The 23,533-nt window shown below is 44.7% G+C and overlaps 1 protein-coding gene across 1 annotated transcript in view; it reads right to left on the bottom strand.

Annotated features, from left to right (window-relative positions):
• Nucleotides 1-16,537: 16,537 nt before the first annotated feature.
• The window catches only part of zdhhc14 (zDHHC palmitoyltransferase 14), a 17,637-nt gene continuing 10,641 nt past the window's right edge, over nucleotides 16,538-23,533 (bottom strand). Inside the window, exons 5-9 of the mRNA XM_085381484.1 lie at nucleotides 22,423-22,471; nucleotides 21,390-21,492; nucleotides 21,205-21,314; nucleotides 18,204-18,312; nucleotides 16,538-17,685 (exon numbers count right to left, since the gene is read on the bottom strand). Coding sequence (XP_085237610.1) covers nucleotides 17,242-17,685; nucleotides 18,204-18,312; nucleotides 21,205-21,314; nucleotides 21,390-21,492; nucleotides 22,423-22,471 — 815 coding nt within the window. The 3' untranslated portion in view covers nucleotides 16,538-17,241. The remainder of the gene's footprint in view (nucleotides 17,686-18,203; nucleotides 18,313-21,204; nucleotides 21,315-21,389; nucleotides 21,493-22,422; nucleotides 22,472-23,533) is intronic.

The following is a 23,533-nucleotide window of genomic DNA, read 5'->3' as shown; positions in this document are numbered from 1 at the left end:
AACCTTTCAGACTTTGATAAAAAATATTGCATTGGTTCATATTAAACATTTTATACTGTGATTCAAAAACACTTTAGAATGTTTCTCAAAGAAAAAACACTTCTGTAATAATGAGACTTTAGCGCCTAAAGAATCAAGAATTACATCTATTTTCGTGCAGGTTAAGTTCAGCGGGTTGTTCTAAATCATGTGGCTGGATCCACACATATTAACGGATACTAACCGATTTCTGCTTTAAAGGGTCTACCATCAACTCGCCGTTATTTAACCTGAATCAGTCTTTATTTCTGCTGCCGCCATTTCTGATTTCCTCTCATCTAAATGAGCTGTCATATCAGAGAACAAACACTTGCATCAACAAAAAATGTAAAAGCGCAAAGAGGATTCTGGAGGAATGTCGGTCACTTGAGCAGAAAAAATGGATTTAAAAGGAGATTTATTGAGTCTTTCTGGCTCCCATCACCTGAATGTGTTGTAACTGCGGTCTGAGTAGCTGTCAGCCTCTGGAGACAAACTTTGAATTTCATTTTCCTCATGAATCCGATCTTATTAAACCTACATCTCCTTCCAGCTTGAGAGCTTCGTGTTACTGCTTCCGGGTTACATCTGACGAAATCGGGTCGCTCAGTTTCGCCCCCTGTTGTGCGGGATGGACTTAGTGACTCAGTTTTCCAGTTGTTGTCGGCAACAGTCATGATCCTTTTGATGCATTTTGTAATCAAACTGTAAACATATTTGACTATAACTAAATCTGTCTGGATGAGAAACCCTTATCTGACCCTTTATCTCCAAATAACAAAAATATCTTCAGTAATAATAAACAACTATGAATCAATGAATCAATGAAAGCTTTAATAAAAGACTTAAGTCCATGATTACACAAAGCACAACTTATAAAACCAAAATGAAAATATAAAAATATATTTAAACATTAAACCATATTACAAATATAATGAACACAGGCCCAATGCTACAAACAGTACAATTAAAAGAAATCAGTTTACACATAAAGTCTTAAACCAGCTTCCTCAGACTGGATAAATGATGGGAATAACTCACAGTAGGATTTGTGAGTGCTGAAATCATAGCATTAGCCGGAGCATCCAAATACTCTACAAAAGTGAACATTAACTTCTTCAAAAGTACTTTAAAAGTACAAACACCCTAACCTAACATAAACATCTGACTGGCACTCCCTCCTCTAGGTAGATGGTAGGTAGGATTCTCATTGCATCATTGTAAGTGAAATGCAACTTCTGCATGCTATGAATGCTGAATGACCAACAAAACATTTTTTCTCTTTCATTTATGTCACACAATGCTGTATGAAACATTTCTCGCGGGCACTTCTCGTACTTATAGTACGCACCGTACGTAGTACGCGTAGTGCACGTACTTCAAGCATGCAGATCCTGAATTGGGACACAGCCATAGTCTAGTAAAGTACCAGGAAGGGGTGGGGCTTCCTGAAAACTCCAGATACTTTATATTTAAAAAAGTTTTCTTTACTCTGCTAATGCATTTCTAAGTAATGTATAGTGGTTGTTTTTCATGTGGATGACTGTCTTCTGGCTGGATTTATAAATGGGTAGGCTATTAATAGAAATATTATGATTGTGCTGTTTTGTTTTTAAGACTCTAATGACTCATTTCATCACACTGATATTCGGACATTCCTTCTTGTTAAGCATGAAGGTGCTCCGTTTACACTTCACTCTGTCCGAGCATAAATGTATTTTTTATTGTTAATTGATTTGTGTTCATTTTATATTCAGTGTTTCACATGATGGTAAATGGCCTGCATTTGTATAGCGCTTTTCTAGTCCCTAAGGACCCCAAAGCGCTTCACACTACATTCAGTCATCCACCCATTCACACACTGGTGAAGGCAAGCTACATTGTAGCCACAGCTGCCCTGGGGCGCACTGACAGAGGCGAGTAATTGAATAATGATAATTGATAAATGTAATTGAATAATACTTTTAAGCTGGTCAGATTTCATAACTCATTCATTTGAGCAATAGTCATATGCAAATTAGTTATATTATATCTCCAACAACGATGAGGCGGGCTACATGGATGAAGTGAAGAATCTGGCATCGTGGTGCCAGGACAACCACCTCCAGCTGAACGTCGGCAAGACCAAGGAGCTGATGGTGGACTTCAGAAGGGGTCAGCAGGGACTACAAGCCCATTATCATTAATGGAGCTCCAGTGGAGAGAGTGCAGTCCTTCAAGTATCTCAGTGTCCACATCTCCTCAGACCTGACATGGTCTGCCCACATTCAGGTCCAGACCAAGAAGGCTAGGCAGCACCTGTACCACCTACAACAACTGAGGAAGTTCAGGGTCTCTCCAGTGATCCTCAGGACTTTCTATACAGGCGCTGTGGAGAGCATCCTCACACAGAACATCACATCCTGGCATAGCTGGACTGGCCATCGGGCATACCGGGCATTTGCCCGGTGGGCCGCTGGCGATTTTTTGTTTTTATGGGCCGATGGATTTTTTTTTTTTTTTTTAGGAAGGGTATATATAATGAAAGGTGTTGGATTGGCCAATTGGTCATGATCGACTCTGGGCTGGACCAATTACAGCCGAGGAGGCCGGATGCACCCTCCCCCTTGTTTAGCAATCACGTGATTTTCGCGCATTGCATGCCGGGAACTCGTGGCAAAACAATCCAAACACCGCATCAAATGCAAGCATTTGCAGCACCGCAAAACGTTCATTCTCCGGTTCCAATACCTTCTTGTTTTTTTCTTTGCCGCACAAAAAAGGAATGTACAAAACAAAAGGAGAACAATGCCGGTCCGTACAAAGACAGACTCGACAAAAAGACAAAGAAAAGATACGAGGAAAAAATAAAAGGAGTGAAAGGGTCAGACCCTTAGGAGCACACAGAGTGGACAAAAGACGTTAGCGTGCTGCCCAACTTTCATCACGCTCAGATTTATAATTATACGGTTCTTGGAGTGAGTGCATACACTCATGAAGTTTAGTAACTTCAGGTCACTGCAACAAGCCCAGGTACAGTTTACCGACGGATGGGACAGGACCTTGAAATGCACCGTGTAGAACGAAAGACCATCGTACGAACAAAGGTAAGTTTACCAGTCTCACAAATCATCGTCATAAATACACATTCGTTAATCAAAGGAGCTTGTAAAGAAAGGCGTCTGGACTTCTTTAAGTTACTTGAAGACGTTTCACCTCTCATCCGAGAAGCTTCTTCAGTTCTAAGGTCAAATGGCGGAGAGTCCCAGATATAAACCTAGTGGGAGTAACCCCCCACAGAGGGACAAAAGGACCCCCTGATGATCCTCTAATCGCCTGAGCCAAGGTGTGAAACTGGGTGTGGGTCCCAATCAGCCAGAGTTTCGGGTGTGTTCATTGTGAAACCTGGCCCCACCTTATCATGCGAATTCCTGAGATCAGATGGCCCAGGATGTGAGTGGGCGTTAAGACGTCTGGGAAGGGATCTCAAAACTGGATTATAGATGGCAGAGAGTTGGTGTCGTAAACCACCGCCTCTGTTCAAAGATGGTCGCTCACAGTGGACATAGATGGCTTCTTTCACTCCTCTTTCAAACCATCTGTCCTCTCTGTCCAAAATGTGAACATTGGCATCCTCGAAAGAGTGTCCTTTATCCTTAAGAAAGATGCAGATGGACAGCTGAGTCTTGTCCTGTGGAGGTGGCTCTTCTGTGTTGTGCCATGCGCTTGTGAAGTGGCTGTTTGGTCTCTCCAATGTAGAGGTCTGAGCATTCCTCGCTGCACTGTACAGCATACACCACATTGTTAAGTCTGTGTTTTGGCGTTTTGTCTTTCAGGTGAACCAGTTTTTGTCTGAGCGTGTTGCTGGGTCTGAAATGCACCGGGATGTCATGCTTGGAGAAAACTCTCCTGAGTTTTTCTGATACACCGGCTACATAGGGGATGACAATGTTGTTGCGTCTGTCTTTCTTATCCTCCCTCGCTGGTGTCTGGACTTCTTTTCTGTGCCTCTTTGCTGACTTTAAGAACGCCCATTTAGGATAGCCGCACGTTTTGAGTGCTTCTTTACATGTGTGTGTTCCTTCTTTTTTCCTTCAGGCTTAGAGGGAACATGTTCTGCCCGGTGGTGTAGGGTCCTAATTACTCCAAGTTTGTGTTCCAGAGGGTGATGGGAGTCAAAGAGGAGGTACTGGTCCGTGTGTGTGGGCTTCCGGTAAACTTCGATGTTGAGGTTGCCGTTCTCTTCAATGTGCACAGCGCAGTCCAGGAAAGGCAAACAGTTGTCCTTTGTGTCTTCCCTGGTGAACTTGATGTTTTTATCCACCACGTTAATGTGCGCAGTGAAGGATTCCACTTCTTGTGTCTTGATTTTGACCCAGGTGTCGTCCACATATCTGTACCAGTGGCTGGGTACTCTTCCTTTGAACTTTCCACTTTCCTTTCCACTTCCTCCATGTAAAGGTTGGCTACAATAGGTGACACGGGGGAGCCCATGGCACAGCCATGTTTTTTTCTGTAAAAGCCTTCGTTGTACTTGAAATATGTAGTGGTGAGGCAGAGGTCTAACAGTGTGCAGATCTGATCGGGTGTGAAGTTGGTCCTGTCCTCTAAGGAGCTGTCTTCTTGTAGTCGTTTTCTGACAGTCTCCACGGCCTCCGTGGTGGGTATGCAAGTGAAGAGAGAGACTACATCAAAGGACACCATGGTTTCATCTGGATCCAGGGTAGGTTTCTGGACCTTGTCGGTGAAGTCGGTGGAGTTCTTGATGTGGTGTGGGGTGTTCCCCACAAGAGGAGCAAGGATGGTAGCAATTTTTGCCATTTCTCCACAACAGTTGCCCATAGTGGACCTCATCACAGCCACAGAATCTGTCATACGGATTAATAAATTATCACAGACAGAAGCAGAGCAAATCAGGATGAAAGTCTCAGCCACGCTCCCTCCATCCAACCTCACAATACAGGAAAAGAAGGCCGTCGCTTCCCTGAGCAAAGACCACAACATCACTGTTTTACCAGCTGATAAGGGAAGATGCACCGTGGTCCTAAACACTACAGATTACCATACAAAGATCACTACTCTCCTCAGTGACAACAATACCTACGAAGCCTTAAAGCGAGACCCCACAAGCAGCTACAAAAAGAAAGTTATAGCTTGCCTTCAAGACTTTGAAAAGGACAAAATTATTGACCGCCTTACATATCACCGCCTTTACCCAGGGGATGCGATACCCTGCATTTACGGACTTCCTAAAATCCACAAGGAAGCTGTCCCACTCAGACCCATAGTCAGTAGCATAAACTCAGCCACTTATAACATTGCTAAACACCTAAAACACTGTCCAGACGCCTTTCTTTGCAAGCTCCTTTGACTACGATGACCTGGATGACTGAAAACCTTCACAGACATACACATTTGTTAACCGTTTATTAATATAACCTTTGAGCTCAACGGTAATTAGGGGGGCGATCGTGGCTCAAGAGTTGGGAGGTCGCCTTGTAATCGGAAGGTTGCCGGTTCGAGCCCCGGCTTGGACAGTCTCGGTCGTTGTGTCCTTGGGCAAGACACTTCACCCGTTGCCTACTGGTGGTGGTCAGAGGGCCCGGTGGCGCCAGTGTCCGGCAGCCTCGCCTCTGTCAGTGCTCCCCAGGGTGGCTGTGGCTACAATGTAGCTTGCCATCACCAGTGTGTGAATGTGTGTGTGAATGGGTGGATGACTGGATATGTAAAGCGCTTTGGGGTCCTTAATAATAATAATGGATTGGATTTATATAGCGTTTTTCAAGGCACCCAAAGCGCTTTACAATACCACTATTCATTCACTCTCACATTCATACACTGGTGGAGGCAAGCTACAGTTGTAGCCACAGCTGCCCTGGGGCAGACTGACAGAAGCGAGGCTGCCATATCGCGCCATCGGCCCCTCTGGCCAACACCAGTAGGCAAGTAGGGTAAAGTGTTGTGCCCAGGGACACAACGACCAGGACAGAGAGCCCAGGGATCGAACCGGCGACCTTCCGGTTACAGATGCGATTCCCAACCCCCTGAGCCACGGTCGCCCCCTTAGGGACTAGTAAAGCGCTATATAAATACAGGCCATTTACCATTTAATTAATTAGTAGTGGAAATAATTTCTGGTTCGCATTACAGAAATGTAGCAGTGACAATAATACTGTATGCTGTAATCGTACTGGGCAATTAGTGATACAAAACAACTGTTTTATCCTGTGAATAAAAGTATATGTTTTTGTCAATGTACCATAATAACAGAAGCGAAACGCAATATTGTGTCAGGACAATTCACTATTTATGCACAATAAATAAAGGAGCATAGCGCGACAATTTCTGTTCAGCGCCAGACTTGCTTGTAACCTATATCACCAATTATGTTAAGAAAAATTACGTATTAACTACTACAAAACTCTGACCTTTGTGGGAATGCTTGGAGCAGACTAACATGTGAGCTGGAGTGTTCTGAGATGTTATATTTGGTATATCCAGACCATCCGTCGCCTCTTTGTTACTTCGGAAACATGGCTCGAACAATTTCTCTTCAACGACGTAATCCGATAACAACCGATCCCTTTACCCGTCGGCTTCCCGTGGCTGTCATGCGACCGGCTATTGCAGTTAATAATACAACAGCTTCTTGCCATCTTTTGGGTTTCTTTTAAGCGCTGTGTAACTGAGTTCAATTGAAAGCCTGCGTGCGCTAGTACCTCTTGCCACAAGTTCCCAGAATCCTTTGCGGTTTTTACCCCTGAATGACATCACATTTTCAATCTTTATCCTGGTGGGCCGGTCTCTAGTCAAAATGCCCGGGCCGATTTTTTGTCCCAGTCCAGCCTTGCATCCTGGTATGGAAACAGCTGTGTCAAGGATAAAAAAGCTCTTCAGAGAGTGATCCGTATGGCAGAATGCTGCTGCAGGACTGCTCTCCCTTCCCTACAGGTCATTTACTTCAGGAGATGCTGGACTAGAGCAGCTCAGATTTTGAAGGACCCATCACATCCCAGTAACGAACTGTTCCAGCTTCTGAAATCAGGCAGAAGGTTCCGCATCATCCGAACAAAAACAGAGAGGCTCAAGAGGAGTTTTTATCCTAAGGCCATTCGTGGGCTGAATCCCCAGGATATGGTGTCAGTGTGTATCGAGGGTAATTTAAGGAGAAGGCATTGCATTCCAGAACTGCAACATTAATATCAGTTAGGCAAGCATAAATTTAGATTTGTTTATAGATTGGTTTACTTAAATTTTTCTTTTGTTTGCAGATTTTTTTTTTGGTACATAATGACATAAAGATGTGGCTTAACATTTTAACTTCAGGAGGAGACAACACAGTGAATAGGTGGGGGTCTAGGAAGGACAAACAAACAGGTTTGTGCGTCTGTGTCATCAGGGTTATATAGTAGACCTTATTTTATGAGATGGTCATGCAAAGTTTGGAGCTTCAGAAAATCAACAGTTTGTTGTATGTATGTAAAATCCCTCGTATGTAATATGTGAGGTTTTCAAACAGAGAGGCAATACTTTGAAAACCTTGAAAGTCATAAAACTGTATGAAACTGTTCATTGTGTTCTTCTGGCTACAGTATTAGTACATATATATACTTTTGGTTGACATGAAAGTCTGGAGTGCCCATTCTGGGCACTCCAGGATGATTGTGAAAATAAAGAAAACCCATTTCGAAGACATTTTTTCCTGTGTCCTCTATGCCTTCGCTGCCTGGTCCCTCATACCCTGGGTTGAGGATCGGGTCCTGACTGTCGTTTGAGTCCCCAGCCTTCCAGTCATTCAGTACCATCAGGCCAACCCTTCTGGATGATACGCTGACAGCGTTGCAGGTGGATGTGTCTCTCATGTCCCAGATTGTTGATTACCTGTCAGGAAGACCACAATATGTGCATCTTCAACATTGTGTGTCTTACAAGGTGATCAGCAACACAGGGGAACCACAAGGGACCGTCCTCTCCCCCTTCCTCTTCACCCTCAGCACCACAGACTTTAGCTACTGCACAGAGAGCTGCCATCTTCAGAAATTTTCTGATGACTCTGCAGTGGGTGGATACATTAGTGAGGGTGTTGAGATGGAGTATTGGGCTGTGGTCAACTCCTTTGTCACATGGTGTGAGCAGTATCAGTGTGACAAATAACAAAGACTTGATTGTGGACTGTAGGAGGACCAGGAAACGTGTGACCCCTGTTTCAATTCAAGGGGTTGATGCGGACATTTTGGAGGACTATAAATACCTCGGGGTACACACAGATAATGAACTGAACTGGGTTAAAAACACCACCACAAAAAATATCAGTCTGTTACTGTTATTATTGTCTTGGAGCAACTGTAACCATATAATTTCCTTAGAAATTCATTGTGACACATGACCCACAGACGGACACTTCTGCGTTTGTCAGTTCAGTAGTGCTTTATTTACAACTGTGATTTTTTTTGGAAGGTCACTTCTCTGGTGGGGAAGGAGCCTGAGTTAGTGCATGAGGCTGAGAGGTACTAGATATAGTCAGGCTCACCTCAATGCATAGCTTGGGCTCTGGAACCATTCTCCTGGAGAGGGGTTGGACTCTTAGTCTGGAGTTGCTCTTGGTGATAGGCGGTGGGCTGGGTTGGGTATCCTAGTATCCCCTTGGCTTGCTGCCTGTACTTTAGGGTTTCTCCCAGTGGACAAGAGGGTTTGTTCCCTGTGCCTTCGGGTTGGGGAACGGGTCCTGACTGTGCTCCACCAGGGGACTCTGTTGTCCTACTGGGAGACTTTAACACTAATGTGGGCAACAAGAGTGAGACCTGGAAGAATGGCCTTCCGGATCTGAACCCGAGCAGTGTTTTGTTCTGTCCAAACCACAATTTGTCCACACCATGTTCGAACATAAGAGTGTCCATAAGTGCATGTGGCACCAGGACACCCTAGGCTGCAGGTCGATGATTGATTTTGTAATTGTATCACCAGACCTGCGGCCATATGTTCTGGACACTCAGGTAAAGAGAGGGGCTGAGGGGTCAACTGTTCACCACCTGGTGGTGAGATACATTGGGTGGTGGTGAGTTGGATCGGGTGGTGGGGGTGGATGCTGGACAGACCTGGTGCACCTAAACGTATAGTATATACCTGGGAATGCCTGGCAGAGGCCCCAGTCCGCGAGATCTTCAACTCACACTTCCAGCAGAGCTTCAACAGCATTCTGAGGGAGAGTGGGGACATTGAGTGCACCATGTTCCACACCTTGTTTGCTGAAGCTGCTGACTTCGAATGAAAACATTGTTGGGCAGTGGGAGGAAAACTTCAAGGACCTCCTTAATCCCACTGGAACGTCTTCCGTGGAGTTAGCATAGTCTGGGGACGAGGGGGACGGCTCATCTATCTCTAGGGGTGAGGTGGCTGAGGCAGTTAAACAACTCCTTCGTGGCAGAGCACCAGGGGTGGATTAGGTCTGCCCTGGGTTCCTGAAGGCTCTGGATGTTGTAGGGCTGTCTTGGTTGACACGCCTCTACAATACTGTGTGGAGATCAGGGGTGGTACCTCTGGATTGGCAGACCGGGGTGGTGGTTCCTATCTTTAAGCAGGGGGACCGAGGGTGTGTTCCAGCTATAGGGGGATTACACTCCTCAGCCTCCCTGTGAAAGTCTATGCCAGTGTACTGGAAAGGAGAATCCATCCGTTAATCCAACCTTGGATAGAGGAGAAACAATGCGGTTTTTGTTCTGGTCGTGGAACACTGGACCAGCTCTTTATCCTCTCGAGGATACTTGAGGGTGCATGGGAGTTTGCCCAACCAGTCTACATGTGTTTTGTGGACTTGGAGAAGACATTCGACTGTGTCCCTCGGAGTGTCCTATGGGAGGTGCTTCAAGAGTATGGGGTGTCTTGCTCATTGCTAGAGGCTATTCGATCCTTAAACAACCATTGTAAGAGCTTGGTCCACATAGCCGGCAATAAGTCGGACTCATTCCCGGTGGGTGATGGACTCTACCAGGGCTGCAATTTGTCACCAATTATGTTCATAATTGTATGGACAGAATATCTAGGCATAGCCAAGTTGCGGAAGGCTTTCATTTGGGTCTCAGAATGGGAATGAGAATAAGCACTTCCAAATCTGAGGCCATTGTCCTCAGCCAGAAAAGGGTGGAGTGCCAACTCCGGCTCAGGGACAAGTTCCTGCCCCAAGTGGAGGAGTTCAAGTATCTCCGGGTCTTGTTCACGAGTGATGCGATAAGGGAGCGGGAGATTGACAGATCAGAATCAGAATCGTGTTTATTGGCCAAGTATATGCACAGACACATACAGGGAATTTGGTTCCGGCAGATGGTGGCTCTCAAGCACAGCAATGTAAATCACACACACACACACACACACACACACACACACACACACACACACACACACACACACACACACACACACACACACACACGTGTCTATATACACACATTACACATACGTACACATACATACACAAAGCTGTGTAAACCAACTATAAATAACTAATCTAAACTTATATACATAAAATACAGAAATGAAATGAGGTGGAATGAATACTACAGAATGTACATAAGGTGCAGTTGCAGTCTGGCAGTGGGAGCAGTGTGACAGGTCAACTGTTAAGAAGGGAGATGGCCAGGGGAAAGAAACTGTTCCTATGTCGGGTAGGCTTCTGTACCGTCTGCCAGAGGGCAGCAGATCAAAAAGTCTGTGTCCAGGGTGTGAGGGGTCTGTGATGATTTTCCCTGCCTGTTTCCTGGTTCTTGAGAGGTACAGATCCTGGATGGAGGGCAGGGGGGCGCCGATGATCCTTTCTGCTGCCCGTACAGTCCGCTGCAGTCTGCTCCTGTCCTGTTTAGTGGCTGCTCCATACCAGACTGTGATGGAGGAGCACAGGACAGACTCAATGACCGCAGTGTAGAACTGGATCAGCAGCTCCTGTGGAAGACTGTACTTCCCCAGTTGTCTCAGGAAGTACATCCTCTGCTGGGTCTTTTTGAGGATGGAGTTGATGTTGGTCTCCCACTTCAAGTCCTGGGAGATGGTGGTACCCAGAAACTTGAAGATCTTCACAGTCGACACAGGGCTGTCTGATATGGTGAGGGGGAGCAGAGTTGAGGGATGTCTCCTGAAGTCCACTGTCATCTCTACAGTCTTCAGAGTGTTCAGCTCCAGATTGTGGTGACTGCACCAGAGTACCAGCCGCTCAACTTCCTGCCGATATGCAGACTCATCACCATCCTGAATGAGGCCAATGACAGTGGTGTCATCTGCAAACTTAAGGAGTTTAACAGCCGAGTTCTTGGAGGTGCAGTCGTTAGTGTAGAGGGAGAACAGTAGTGGTGAGAGAACACATCCTTGAGGGGCACCAATACTGAGGGACCGAGTTTCAGAGGTGATCTCCCCCAGCCTCACTTGTTGCTTTCTGTCTGTCAGGAAGCTGGTGATCCACTGACAGGTAGCTGGTGACACGCTGAGCTGGGAGAGTTTCGAGGAGAGAAGTTCAGGCACAATGGTGTTAAAAGCCGAACTAAAGTCCACAAACAGGACCCTGGCACAAGTTCCCGGGCGGTCAAGGTGTTGCAGGATGTAATGCAGCCCCATGTTCACTGCATCATCCACTGACCTGTTTGCCCGGTAGGCAAACTGCAGAGGGTCCAGCTGGTGGCCTGTAATGTCTTTCAGATGGGCTAACACCAGTCGATCGAAGGATTTCATGACCACAGACGTCAAGGCAACAGGTCTGTAGTCATTCAGTCCTGTGATGGTGGGTTTCTTGGGAACAGGGATGATGGTGGAGCGTTTGAAGCAGGAGGGAACTTCACACAGCTCCAGGGATCTGTTGAAGATGCGAGTAAAGGTGGGAGCCAGATGGATTGGTGCTGCAGCTGTAGTGATGCGGACGCTGTATTGGTCCGTTGTGGTGAAGAGAGAGTTGAGTGTAAAAGTGAAGCGTGCAATTTACCGGTCGATCTATGTCCCTACCCTCACCTATGGTCACGAGCTTTGGGTAGTGACTGGAACGAGATTGTGGATACATACTGTAGAAATGAGCTTTCTCTGAAGGATGGCTGGCCTCTCCCTCAGAGTAGAGCCGTTACTCCTCCTAGTGTAGGAGATGTATAAGCTGGAGGAGGTGGCCAGGGATAGGGAGGTGAATAAACTACACCAGCTTAATGTCAGTGATGCAGAGGAACAGAAACAAGCACCAGTACTCTGGATGTTGAATCTGTATCTTATAATTCACTGGACTTCAAACTTCAAAAAGTGTGTTTTGGGCAAACTTTCAGGACTCATCTTGGCTTGCTGCTCAGAATAGGTTAGAACATATGAAGGAAATACTTTTTACCTACATTTTATACCAGGATCATCTTGTAGCTGTGATTCCGTCTGGGTAAAAACAATTTTTGTATATATTGAAATTTTAAACATGGATGAATTTGGAGTCTTTAGTGCTTGTTTCCAGTCTTCTCTGACAGTGTTTTGTTCTTTTCCTGTCATCCTGGCTTCTATCATTATCTTATTTATTTCAGCTGCTCTACTTCTACTATCAGTCCATTAGATGGAGCCATGAAACTGCAGCATACATGATGCATTCATGGACACACACTGAGTCACTGTCACTGGAAACGTCAGTCCATTAATATTCAGTCAATTCAAAAGGATCAGCAGTGTTAAACCTTCACACCAAGTATTCTGGCTTCTGGTTTTCTTCTATACTGAATGTTTTCCCATCAAATATCAGTTAGAGGTTCCAGCAGCTGAATTCAGAGTCATCATTATGAAAATATTCAGTTTAGTATCATCAACAACAAATAAATCCATTAAACCCTGCCAGCACACAGCCTGTGTGAAGCACAAAATACAACCTGCAATCTGAATAATTAGGATTAATTTCCTGTCAATCAATTATCGAGTGACTCATCTGAAGGCTGCTGCTATACAGTCAGTCATCTATATTTCCTTCATATGTTCAGTAGGATGGAAAGCAGCCAGACAGTCACAGAAACACTGACAGAATCTTGGAACCATGTTAGCGAAACACTGTATATTAGGAAGAATGTAATAAACTGACAAGACACATTACAACTAACAACACAACTAACAAACATTGATGTCATCTTATTGCGTATAAATTTAATAGTGAGATGATGTTTTTCAAACAGTTTTCTTTCTAAAGAAATCAATAAAACATTAGCTATTCTTCAAACTGTTTGATTCCAGCCAATAAATAATCTACAGTTATCTGGATTTGTCTTCTAACACAGCAGTCCCCAACCTTTTTTGCGCCACGGACTGATTTATGCCCGACATTATTTTCACGGACCGGCCTTTAAGGTGTTGCGGATAAATACAACAAAATAAAACTAGTACCGGTACTGAATAAACGATTTATTCATAACACACGTGGAAAGACCCAGGAAAACCGAGTAAACGATAAAAACGATAACAAAATAACGCTGAAAACCGACAAAAACCCTGAAAACCATACATTTCACACCTGAGCCTCAACTCTCGCGGCACGGTACCAAACGACTCACGGACCGGTACCGGTCCGAGGCCCGGGGGTTGGGGACCGCTGTTCTAACACAACAGTGATATACATTTTGTCCTGAAATAAGATCTGAACATGAAACAAAAAAACTTTCTCAAAGGAGAGGAGTGAGAACATCACAAAGTCTGTGAGGGCCACCCAACATGGCGATCATCAGTGAGTCCATTTCTCCCCCTGCTGATGAAGACTCTGAAGGTGTCCTCACCAACCAACTGTTCAATTACTTTTATGGAAAGTTCTGAAAATGGGGACCATGAATAAAAATGGCTAAAATTCCAAAATAGCTAATGTAATACTTTTGTTAAACCCCTTAATTTAAAGCTGTCTTCATTTTCATTGCATCATTTTAGTTTTATTTAAAATCGACTATGGAGGTGAACAGAGGCAAAGTTTAAAAACTGTTTCTCATTGTCCAAAAACGTATCTTTAATCATCTGTTTTGTAGAATAAAGAGCACCCTCACCTGGTAGACTGAGATCAGTCAGAGAAGTTGTCACGCTTTTGTGATTGATATTTTTGCACAAGTCCTTTATCAGATCTGTTCTCTTGTTGCTTTTTAATTAGTGATGGATGATGACGACTTAAGTGCAAGATTGTGCATAACTGATAAACAGTATCTGAAAGTCCTGACCTTAAAAACTACTGAAACAGGAAAAAAAAAAAAAGACCTGAAACAGGACCCGAGAAATGATCTGAACCTTCAGCTGATCATCCACTGCTCACCGAAGCCTCTTCAGAAATGATCTCAGTGGAAGGACGCCTGTCAGGAAGCCGTTCTTAACGTAGGGGAACAGGAGGAAAGGCTGAGGTATGAAGATCAGAGGGACAGGTATGATGGAGAGATGGCTCCACATCATGGTCAGCGTGTATGAGGAGGTCAGGAGGAGGTCCAACACTGAGAGTCTGGCTTTTTTTTATGTGTATGTGATTTTAAATTCATTTGATGATTTTATTATAGGACCATTTGGTGATTATTTTGGTTCTACAGCTTTGGAAAAGTGTGAAAATGAACTGAGTGTAAACTTGTTTTATTGGGTGGTTTATGTTGTATGAATAAAAGACAGGTTTGGTTCGTTGTCACTCCACACCACAAGCAAAGTTTTCCCAATGATTTAAAGGTGCTTTTTGTCATTATCCCCAAAAGCTTTCACCACCAGGGGGCAGCGTTTTACCAGCAGGTGTGTTTTTAGCTGTATCCCCATTTTCTCACAGACTTGACCTTTTACTTTGGTCGTCATTTTAAATAAAATTGTTCTTAACGACTTACTAGGTTAATTAAAGGTTTCCCTCAGGGACTGCACCATCATGTGGTAAGAGCTGGTATTACGTTAACACCCGGCCCAGCTAGCGTTCAGCTTGAGTTTACATCTCTTCAACACAACATATAAAGTCATACTGGCCATTTATTCGCCTAAAAACGAAGCAACTTTAAACGCAGGGATATCCAAAAAGCACCTGCAATCCTCGGCTGAACGTCTGGCAGTGTTGTTGCTTCCCTCCACTCAGATCTGCACAAGTTTTCCAGAAATTTCTTATCCTCAGAAATAAACATCTATATGGTAGGACAACATCTGCCTCAGCCAGTCAGTGTTCATGACAACACCCCTGTTATAAAAAGCTGCTGAGGATCGTCTTTGTGGCTTCTTAGCTCGTTCATTTGTACCATTTACTTGTCATGTGATAAACATCTGAGTAGGGATGGTACCGGTATCCGGTGCCATGATGGCACCAGTTCTGTCATAAACGGTAGTAACCAGACCGAAAAGCAGCGCACATTTCGGTGCTTTATTTCGGTGCTTTTTTTTCCTGAGCTGTGATACACTTTGAATTCTAGCCAATCATTTTACGTTTCCGAGGATAGTAGGCGGGTCCAGGTACGTACGTTCTTTTAGAGCAGAGCTACAGATTAAAAATGCCCAAAGCGAAGCGGTCAAAAGTCTGGCTGTACTTCACAGCAAAAGATGCAAACTCAGCAGCCTGCAACAAGTGCTTTAAGCTGATACTGTGATACTGTCAAAGGAGGTAACACCTCAAATCCGATGAAACACCTGGCGACGCATAGCGTTTTTTTTTTAAAAGCCGAAAAATGCGCCGTATTTGATAGCTTGCTGCGAGACCTCACACCGAGCGCATCTACTGCGGGTGTGGTCCCTGTTATCGGACCCTGAGTTAGCAACATCCCCCAAAAACACGAAGAGGAGAGTCCTGGCCCCTAGCCCTGCCAGTGTAGCAGAAATGATGACGGATGATGATGGCAGCAGCAGCCGTTCTTCTCTGCATGAGTAGCTTAATGTTGTCCGTGTGTAATTTACGTTGAGTAGGCTAACCACATTATTACATTAATGCATGTAAGGTGAACTAGCAAACACCGTCGTAGTTACGTGGCTGTCTTCTTGTTTGATGGCAGATTCTCCCTTCACCCTGGCTAAAAAGGCTAAAATGACCAAAGAAAAAGTGGGAAACAGTTAAACATGAGAGGATTTTGGACAAAGTTTGTGTTTTTTCCATTGTTTAAGCACTGCTTCCAGCCAAGAGTGATACCATATATGCCCTATAGCTGCAGAAAAGGCTAACATTGTTATCTTTTTACAAAATAAACAGCTGAACATGAGAGGTTTTTGGACCAATTTTGTGTTCTCCATTCTTTAAGTACCGGTTTGAGCACCGTTTGAGCACCGGCACCGTTTCAAAAGTACCGGTTTGGCACCGGTATCGGATAAAACCTAAACGATACCCATCCCTACATCTGAGTATAGCTTTTAATTGGAGGTTAATGGAATTTGTTAACTCATCCATGCAGCACACAGACGCCTACATGAAGACTCCATGTTGCTGTGGTGCATCTGGGCATCCTAACGCATGAATGTGTACTCAGGAAAAACACGCATGATGGATTCGTCCATCATTTAAACCAAACACTAAACCTTCAGTTTTCCTCTGACTCAGAAACATGATGACATGAAGACATTTGAATATCATCATGCAGCTCAAACTGATCTTTGAATTGGCTTTTTGTTTTTTATTTGTTGACATTGTATCACAAACATTGATTGGCTGAGGCAAATGCTGGTCTCAGAACACCAACCAGTTACCATCAGAACCAAAAAACAATCAAATATTATTTATTATATGTAATAAAATAAAAAGTCAGAGTTTGTAGTTTTGGTCCTGCTGCTGCTGCAGCTGAACGTTTGGCATTGAAGTAGCTTATTCTGGATTCAACGTTTTTAGCAGGAATTCAAAGAATGAAGGTTGGTCGAAGGATGAAACACGAACGGAAAGTGGACGAGGACCAAGTCCAGCTTTGGTCCTCAGACAGAAGTCCAAACAGAAAAGGTGCTTTTGTGCGAAAGTGTCTTGAGTTTACTAAAGTAATATTTAATACAGGACAAACGGGGCAGAACAGGTGGACTTTCTAAAAGCTGCCAAACAAAGTCACAAAAAATGTGAAATCGAGAAGCGTCAAAGACAAAAAGTCTAAAAGGGAGAAAGTGTCAGCGTTTCTCTGGCGTCTGGAGACAAGTCTTTGCTCTGAGGACAATCTTCACCCGAGACACCAGCCCATCAGCTGAGTTTGTGATCAGATGTTTTACTGAGGTGTGTTCGTTTTTATCATCACGATTTGGAAACAGTTTGTTTTATTTGTTTAGTTTTTTTAACATAGACAGTAAAAATCTGTCCAACGGACGTCACATTCAGACGGAGCTGAGCTTCACTAGCCCCCTGACCGAGTCCTCGTGTAGAGCGTCCTGACTGGCAGGGTCGTACAGGGCAATGGGGGAGGGGATGGCAGGGTGGGGTTGGTGGTGGAGGTGCAGGTGGGCGGGGCAGGGCAGGGCACCCTGTGGCGTGGCACATGGCGTCTCCTCCGGACTCACAAAGTGGTGGTGGTGATGGTGGTGATGGAGGTGCAGGTGGTGGTGACAGCGGGAGTCGACAGCGGCGTCCCTCAGCGTCAGGACATCGCCTCCGCAGGATGGCAGGGACGGCTGGGCAGGGGCCAGGTAGGCGCAGGGGCCCCCCAGAGTGGTGGTCTTACCTGGCAGCGGGGCCAGCACGACGGGGTCGCTGTGCAGCAGAGGCGTGGTGGCAGCCTGCAGCACAAACTTAGTGCTCTGGATGCACTGATCCTGATCACACTGAGAGACATTCAACACCATAAAACTTTATTTACAACACATTCACCTGAATGGCCACAAAAGCTGCTCAAGTTTCCAGGATGAGTGAAAAGACCGAAACCAGCGCATCATCAGGGCTGAGCCCCCTGCTGGACCCAAGAAAGAATGCAGCTTTAAGCCAGGCCATCTTTAAATGAACAATCAGAGGTTTTTACTCTTTCGATGTTTACGTCATTCTGATCAGTTCATTCTGATCAATTTTGGAAGTTTAACATGTGCTGTATAATAATTAAAATAATTAAAATAAAGTCACATTTTACTGTTTTTTACTTATTTTTATCCCCTTTAACCTTTTATTATCAGTTTGTTTTATGTTACACCAGCCAAACAGCTTTAGCTTCTTTTCTACACCCAAGAAACGTAAAGAAAAACAAAAATCTACATTCAAACAGTTTTGAATACGTGCGTTTCAGATCCTTATGATGATTTTTCTCTGTGACGCATCAGTAACGGGAAGTATGACGGCGTCCTTCACCTACCATGTTGCTGTGGAGCTGAGTGGAGGCATAGCTGCTGTTGCTGGTGCCATTGGACTGGGAGACGGTCTGCGGCGTGCCGGACTGGATCAGACCTCTCCTGTCAATCAGACTGATAAAGAAGAATCACAAACAATCACATTCTGAGGAAATCAAAACCAGTAAAGAGACCAGGGGATCAGTTCAGCCTGGCCAGAAACGCACATCCCCGCCCTCCTGGGGGCCAAAACTGGCTTCAGGATCAAGTAATATCCTGTCTCTGGGGGGGTGGGGGAGCCTAGGCTAGAACATGAAGTTGAGAGACGTTGGGTCAAACACCCGGTCCAACATCATCCAGGCGACCTCGATCTGGGAGATTCAGCTAAATAAATCAGTCTGTGGCTGCAGGAAAAGTGAGTTTGACCTGAAACGTGTGTTTTTGTGTTTGTGAGCATGCAGATGGACGCCGCCACCTGTCGCCCTGTAAGCAGGTGGAGTCGACATGTTCAAACGCTGCGAGCAGCCAGCCATGAGTAAACAAGCAGACTGTATAATGAGGCTCCATATGCTCATCATCCTTTTACTTTGAAAATCCTCCTTGCATATCCTCCCAGAGGCAGCTCGCTGTTACACATCATCATCATTATTAATATTAATATTAAAGCTGGTGCCTCGTCAGAGAGCTCCTGCTGACCCGTCTGGACGCATCATCAGAGCCTCGTCTCCTCCGTCTGTGACCTCAGAGGACGAAACAACACGGACACAGAGGAAAACCCTTCGTCACTGTTTTCTTTTCACAGTTTTCTCTTTAACTGAATCTCCACAGAGGCACCGGGCTGCAAACACCAACACTTCTCTACACAACATTCTTCACTGACTGTTTAAAACACTCGAGACTCTTTTCAGTTGGATTCATTCAATAAACGATGTTTAGTAAATAAGAGGCGTCCTTCAGTGAGCCGGATCAACGATCAAACCTGAAAAACCTGAAAAAATGTGAAAATATTACAAAACATTTTTCCTGGAGATAATTTCAAAAACATTCACAAAGATTAACGACAACAAAAAGAGAAATTTCATTTGCAAAAACAAACAGTCATTTTTTTAAAAGCAGCCGGATCACAGAGCGACTGAGAGACAAGAAAAGCTTCTGGCCGGCCGATCAACGTTTCCTTTGAGAGCTCCTGAAGAATGAAATTTACAGTCCGTGCACATTGCAGGGATCTGATCACTCAAGCTGCACACAGATACTTTCTGCTGCTCGGCTTAATTTTTTTCTTTTATCTAATTCTGTGTTGGACTAACTGTTTGCTGCTCTCTGTATGGATTAGTCCTGAATTAGGATATTAATGCAATCCTGTTCAAAGGATGAGTGATTTTAGTGCTAACCGTCGTGTCTTTTGGGGCTTACTGCAAAAATTCTCTGAAGAGTGCTCTGCAGGCCTGACTTAGTCCTGATTTCACCGGTTCATTTATTTCATTTAGACCACAAATCAGATCTTAGTCCTGCTAAGTGCTGAAGTCAGGTACTAGCATTCCTGACTGTAACCCTGATTAGTTTATTCTGTTTGGCTTTAGCTTCAGTGATGAATGCAGTCCTGAGCTAATGTTAAATGATTTCTACTTTTAGTTCCAACTTTAGTCCGGAATCAGTTTGATTCTGTTCAGATTATTTAATCTCTTAATCCTGTTTTTTGATTGTTTAGCTTTAAATTCACAGCAGACAGACCTGATGTTAGCCCTGAAGTCAATAGAAGCTCATTGACCAGAGGTGAAATGATCAACAGCACAGAGAATAAAAGAAGGCGAGTATGCAGTATATATATCAGATAATTAAAAGCACTGGGATGCGGTCTGTGTCTGTTCCTGCGCTTAGTTAGAAACCAAAGCTTAACTTTGTGCTGAGCAAGACGTCATCGATCAGCTGCTTTGACAAACCGATAAAAAGTATCAGCAGCGTGTCGCAGAGTCCCAGCCCAGGTCTCCCGCTGTAATGATGATATACGGCAGGTGGGATGGAAACATAGGAGCTCATGGAAGCGGCGAGGAGGCGGTAACGATGAAGGAGAGCCATCGCTCGGCCGCTCTGATCGTTCTTTTGATTAATTCTGTGCAGAAGACGAGCCGACAGTCAGCTGAGAGACGGGAAGCCGTGAGGGCTGTAATTACTCTGTGCAAGGTCTCAGCTGAAGACTGTCCTCGTTAAACACAGAAACTTGGCGTCTGCGGAGAGGAGGGGGAAGAAGAGAGACCGCCTGAAGCACCTTTATGTTCAGAGACCGGCAGAGCGAAACATCAGCAGCTTCAGCAGGAGCAGCAAGGCAAAGTTTTCAGGCGTAAACCAAGAAAGAAAAGCTTGTTTGTTTCTTGGAGCTCCGACTTCCAGGAACAAACAACTGAGGCTGCAAAGCTCCAGCCATCGAATCCAACAACACGGCTGTTTGTTTATTACTGAAGTCATTTCAATCCTGACCTCAGTTCAGCTTTAAGCACAGATTACAGTGATTACAGGTCATTTCTAAATACAATGCAAAGTACTCCAGATTTTTTATTCCCAATTTTAGCTCAAAGTAAAGTCCTGAAGAACTCTCTTTAGTCCTGACTTTAGTTCTAAGCTTGGTGCTTAATTTAGTCATGGTTTCAGTGCTGATTTTAGTTCAAATGTTAATCCTGTTTTTAGTCCTAACTGTAGTCTAAATTTGAGCCCTGTTTTAGGACTAATGTCAGTGCACTTAAGTCTTTTATAATCCTGATCTATTTAATCCTTCTTAGACTGGGATTCATTTCATGTATTCCTGAAAACTATCAGTCGGTCCTGATTTTAGTAACACCTTCAGTGATCAGTGCAGAGCTCATGCTGGATTTCAGACTTTGATCAGTTTCACCTCAGAGCAGCCCAGAGTTACTCCTACTCTCAATTCTTCATTTAATCTCCTTTAGCCCTGCACATAACTCTCTGTATTCCTGGTTTTAGTCCTGATTATAAGCACAGAGTCTAGTCCTGTTTTTAGAGCTGGTTACTGACCTGGGAGGTAGAGGTCCACAGAGGGCAGCACAGCAGTTGGTCAGGATGTTCCCGTAGCTGTACGGGTTGTAGTTATCCTTCCCTCGTTTGGTGGACCAGGACCCTTTAATCTGGACCAGACAAGAGTATCAGAAACATTGCAGGCCCTTTTCACGTTTAGGTCCTCGAACCTCAGGTATACTCACGTCCTCGTTGGTGGTCTGGTTGGAGCTGATCAGGTAGGTGTGGAAGCCTGACAGGCCGACAATGGACCAAATGGAGAAGAAACACACCACCACCTCCAGGACGGTGCAGAGCAGGGTCAAGGACTGACTCGGGTCTTTGGATGGGGGATAAAGTGGAGCTACGGGAGGATTTCTGTGCGTCTGCATTAACGAACTGAAGTGATTTTATTTGCAGTAAAAACTGAAAATGGCAGAAACAGAAGATTTACTGTTTCTGGTGTGACAGGGTCAGCGAATTTGACCTTGGCAGTACATTGTGGGACATATTGACCAGTGGTCACAGCTGATGGTGACAGCAACAGACGGATTGATTTTGGAAGGAAGCCGTATGAGGGGTAATTAACGCCCGGGTTTGATTTTCTGTGGCGGCTGCAGGCAGACTCTACTCTTTATTTCTCCAACAAAACTGGAAAAATCACAACTGAGAAGCCGGAAGAACAATTACTGTAAGAAACACAAACTAACCTGATGTTAAATGTAATGCACGTCAGTGATGGAGGACCGGCTGGTGTCTTTATGGCTGCGCACCAAATGAATCAGACTGTAGATGCTTGAGGAGGTGAACGTGGCCATGACTGTGCTGATATTACAGAACCAAAACTAAATGCTTGCAATCATTTATGGAAAATGTAAAATGACTAAAGAGTACGAGTGCGTCCAAACCTTCCTGTAATACGAGGCATGTTTAAGTTCACAGTCTTCAAATGGAACCTGTTTTTATTTTTCTATGAAAATATCTGAATGTGTCCTCCATCAGCTCCTTACACACTTACAATGGAAAAGCACCGAGTGCTGCCCCTCAACAGGCTTCCAGAGGCTAGTAGAGAGTGGGCTGTCAGGGGGAGGAGCTACAACAGCTTGTTTCAGACAGAGGATGGTCTGAAGGGCTGCACCAAGATGGAGTAAAAGAAGAAGGAGGAATATTTTGCATGTGAACAATTGAAAGTTGTTTTCAGAATAAAAAGGAGCTGAAACTGTCCATGGGGAAGGATATCTGGCTGGGCTGTCTTTGAGCGCGCCCAGGAAACCCGTCTGGTTCGATCCTGCAGAACACAGAGAGAGAAAACCATCATCTGGGCTGAAGTGTTCAGTCCTCACTGCCTACAGTCTTGCTCTCATTATAAAGAACATTACAGCATCCAATCATTAAAGAGCCCTGAAACAGAGCCCGACTGAATGCTCTGTTTCAATGTGACCAGGTAGAAACATCTACGTGTCTTTATTTTCTACGTCCACATGAATACATTTCTGGGCTCAGTTGCTGCTGCGGATCTTCCTCTGCCTTGGTGTCAACCAACCCTCTGTTTTCCTGTGTATAGTGCATTTATGTTTGGGTGCGTCAGTGAGGATAGGCAACAACTGCTTATTCGGTCGTCATCTTAAAGATGTAAACTGCTGAAAACAGATGGCTGATGTCACAGCTCCCTGCATTTATATCAAAGTCACAACAGCCAAAAACAGAAAACCAGCGGCGCAGCCCTCAGAGGAAGCTGCGTCTTCATCTCAGCCAGTCTGCCAGTCATTAGTTTCAGACGGCGGCAGCTCGAGGCTTCGGGTTCCTGACGGTTTGGACCTGCAGGGCAGGAAAAAAACATCCGCAGCCTAAGTGCAAAATTAGGTCAGAGACAGAGAGAAATCAGCAGGCGCTTTTAGATCCAGAAACACAAAGTCAATGATCTGTGCTACAGTTCCTCCCAGGCAGCAACCAGTTTATGTGGATTTCCACAAAAACAGGAAAGAAGAGAATTCCACAAACATGGTTTCACAATCAAACATCTTTGTCGTCAAACAGGGATGAAGCTTAGCCTGAGAAACACCCACAGCAAAAAGACCACCAGGCAAGATTCAAACAAGGAAAATCACAATTAAGATCTGGACTAATCTTAATTTAAAGACTCACAAAACCAACACGAGACCCACAACACTGAAACAAGTCCGAGAACTCCTGCAAGGCCAGAATCAAAGTCACGACCAAACAAAGACTGGCACTAACCTGAGGACCCGGAGTGAGACAAGAGGGACCAACGAGAATGAACCTATGATGAGACGACTGAACCTATTCAGACTGTTTGAGTCTATACGAGCCAGAAACAGAGACGGCAAAG

Source organism: Rhamphochromis longiceps, linkage group LG15, assembly GCF_057381845.1.
Source record: "Rhamphochromis longiceps isolate RC_006_pf linkage group LG15, R_longiceps_female_GT1.1, whole genome shotgun sequence".
NCBI lineage: Eukaryota > Metazoa > Chordata > Actinopteri > Cichliformes > Cichlidae > Rhamphochromis > Rhamphochromis longiceps.
Note: the sequence above shows the minus strand (reverse complement) of the source record. Positions and strands in the feature narration are given on the sequence as shown.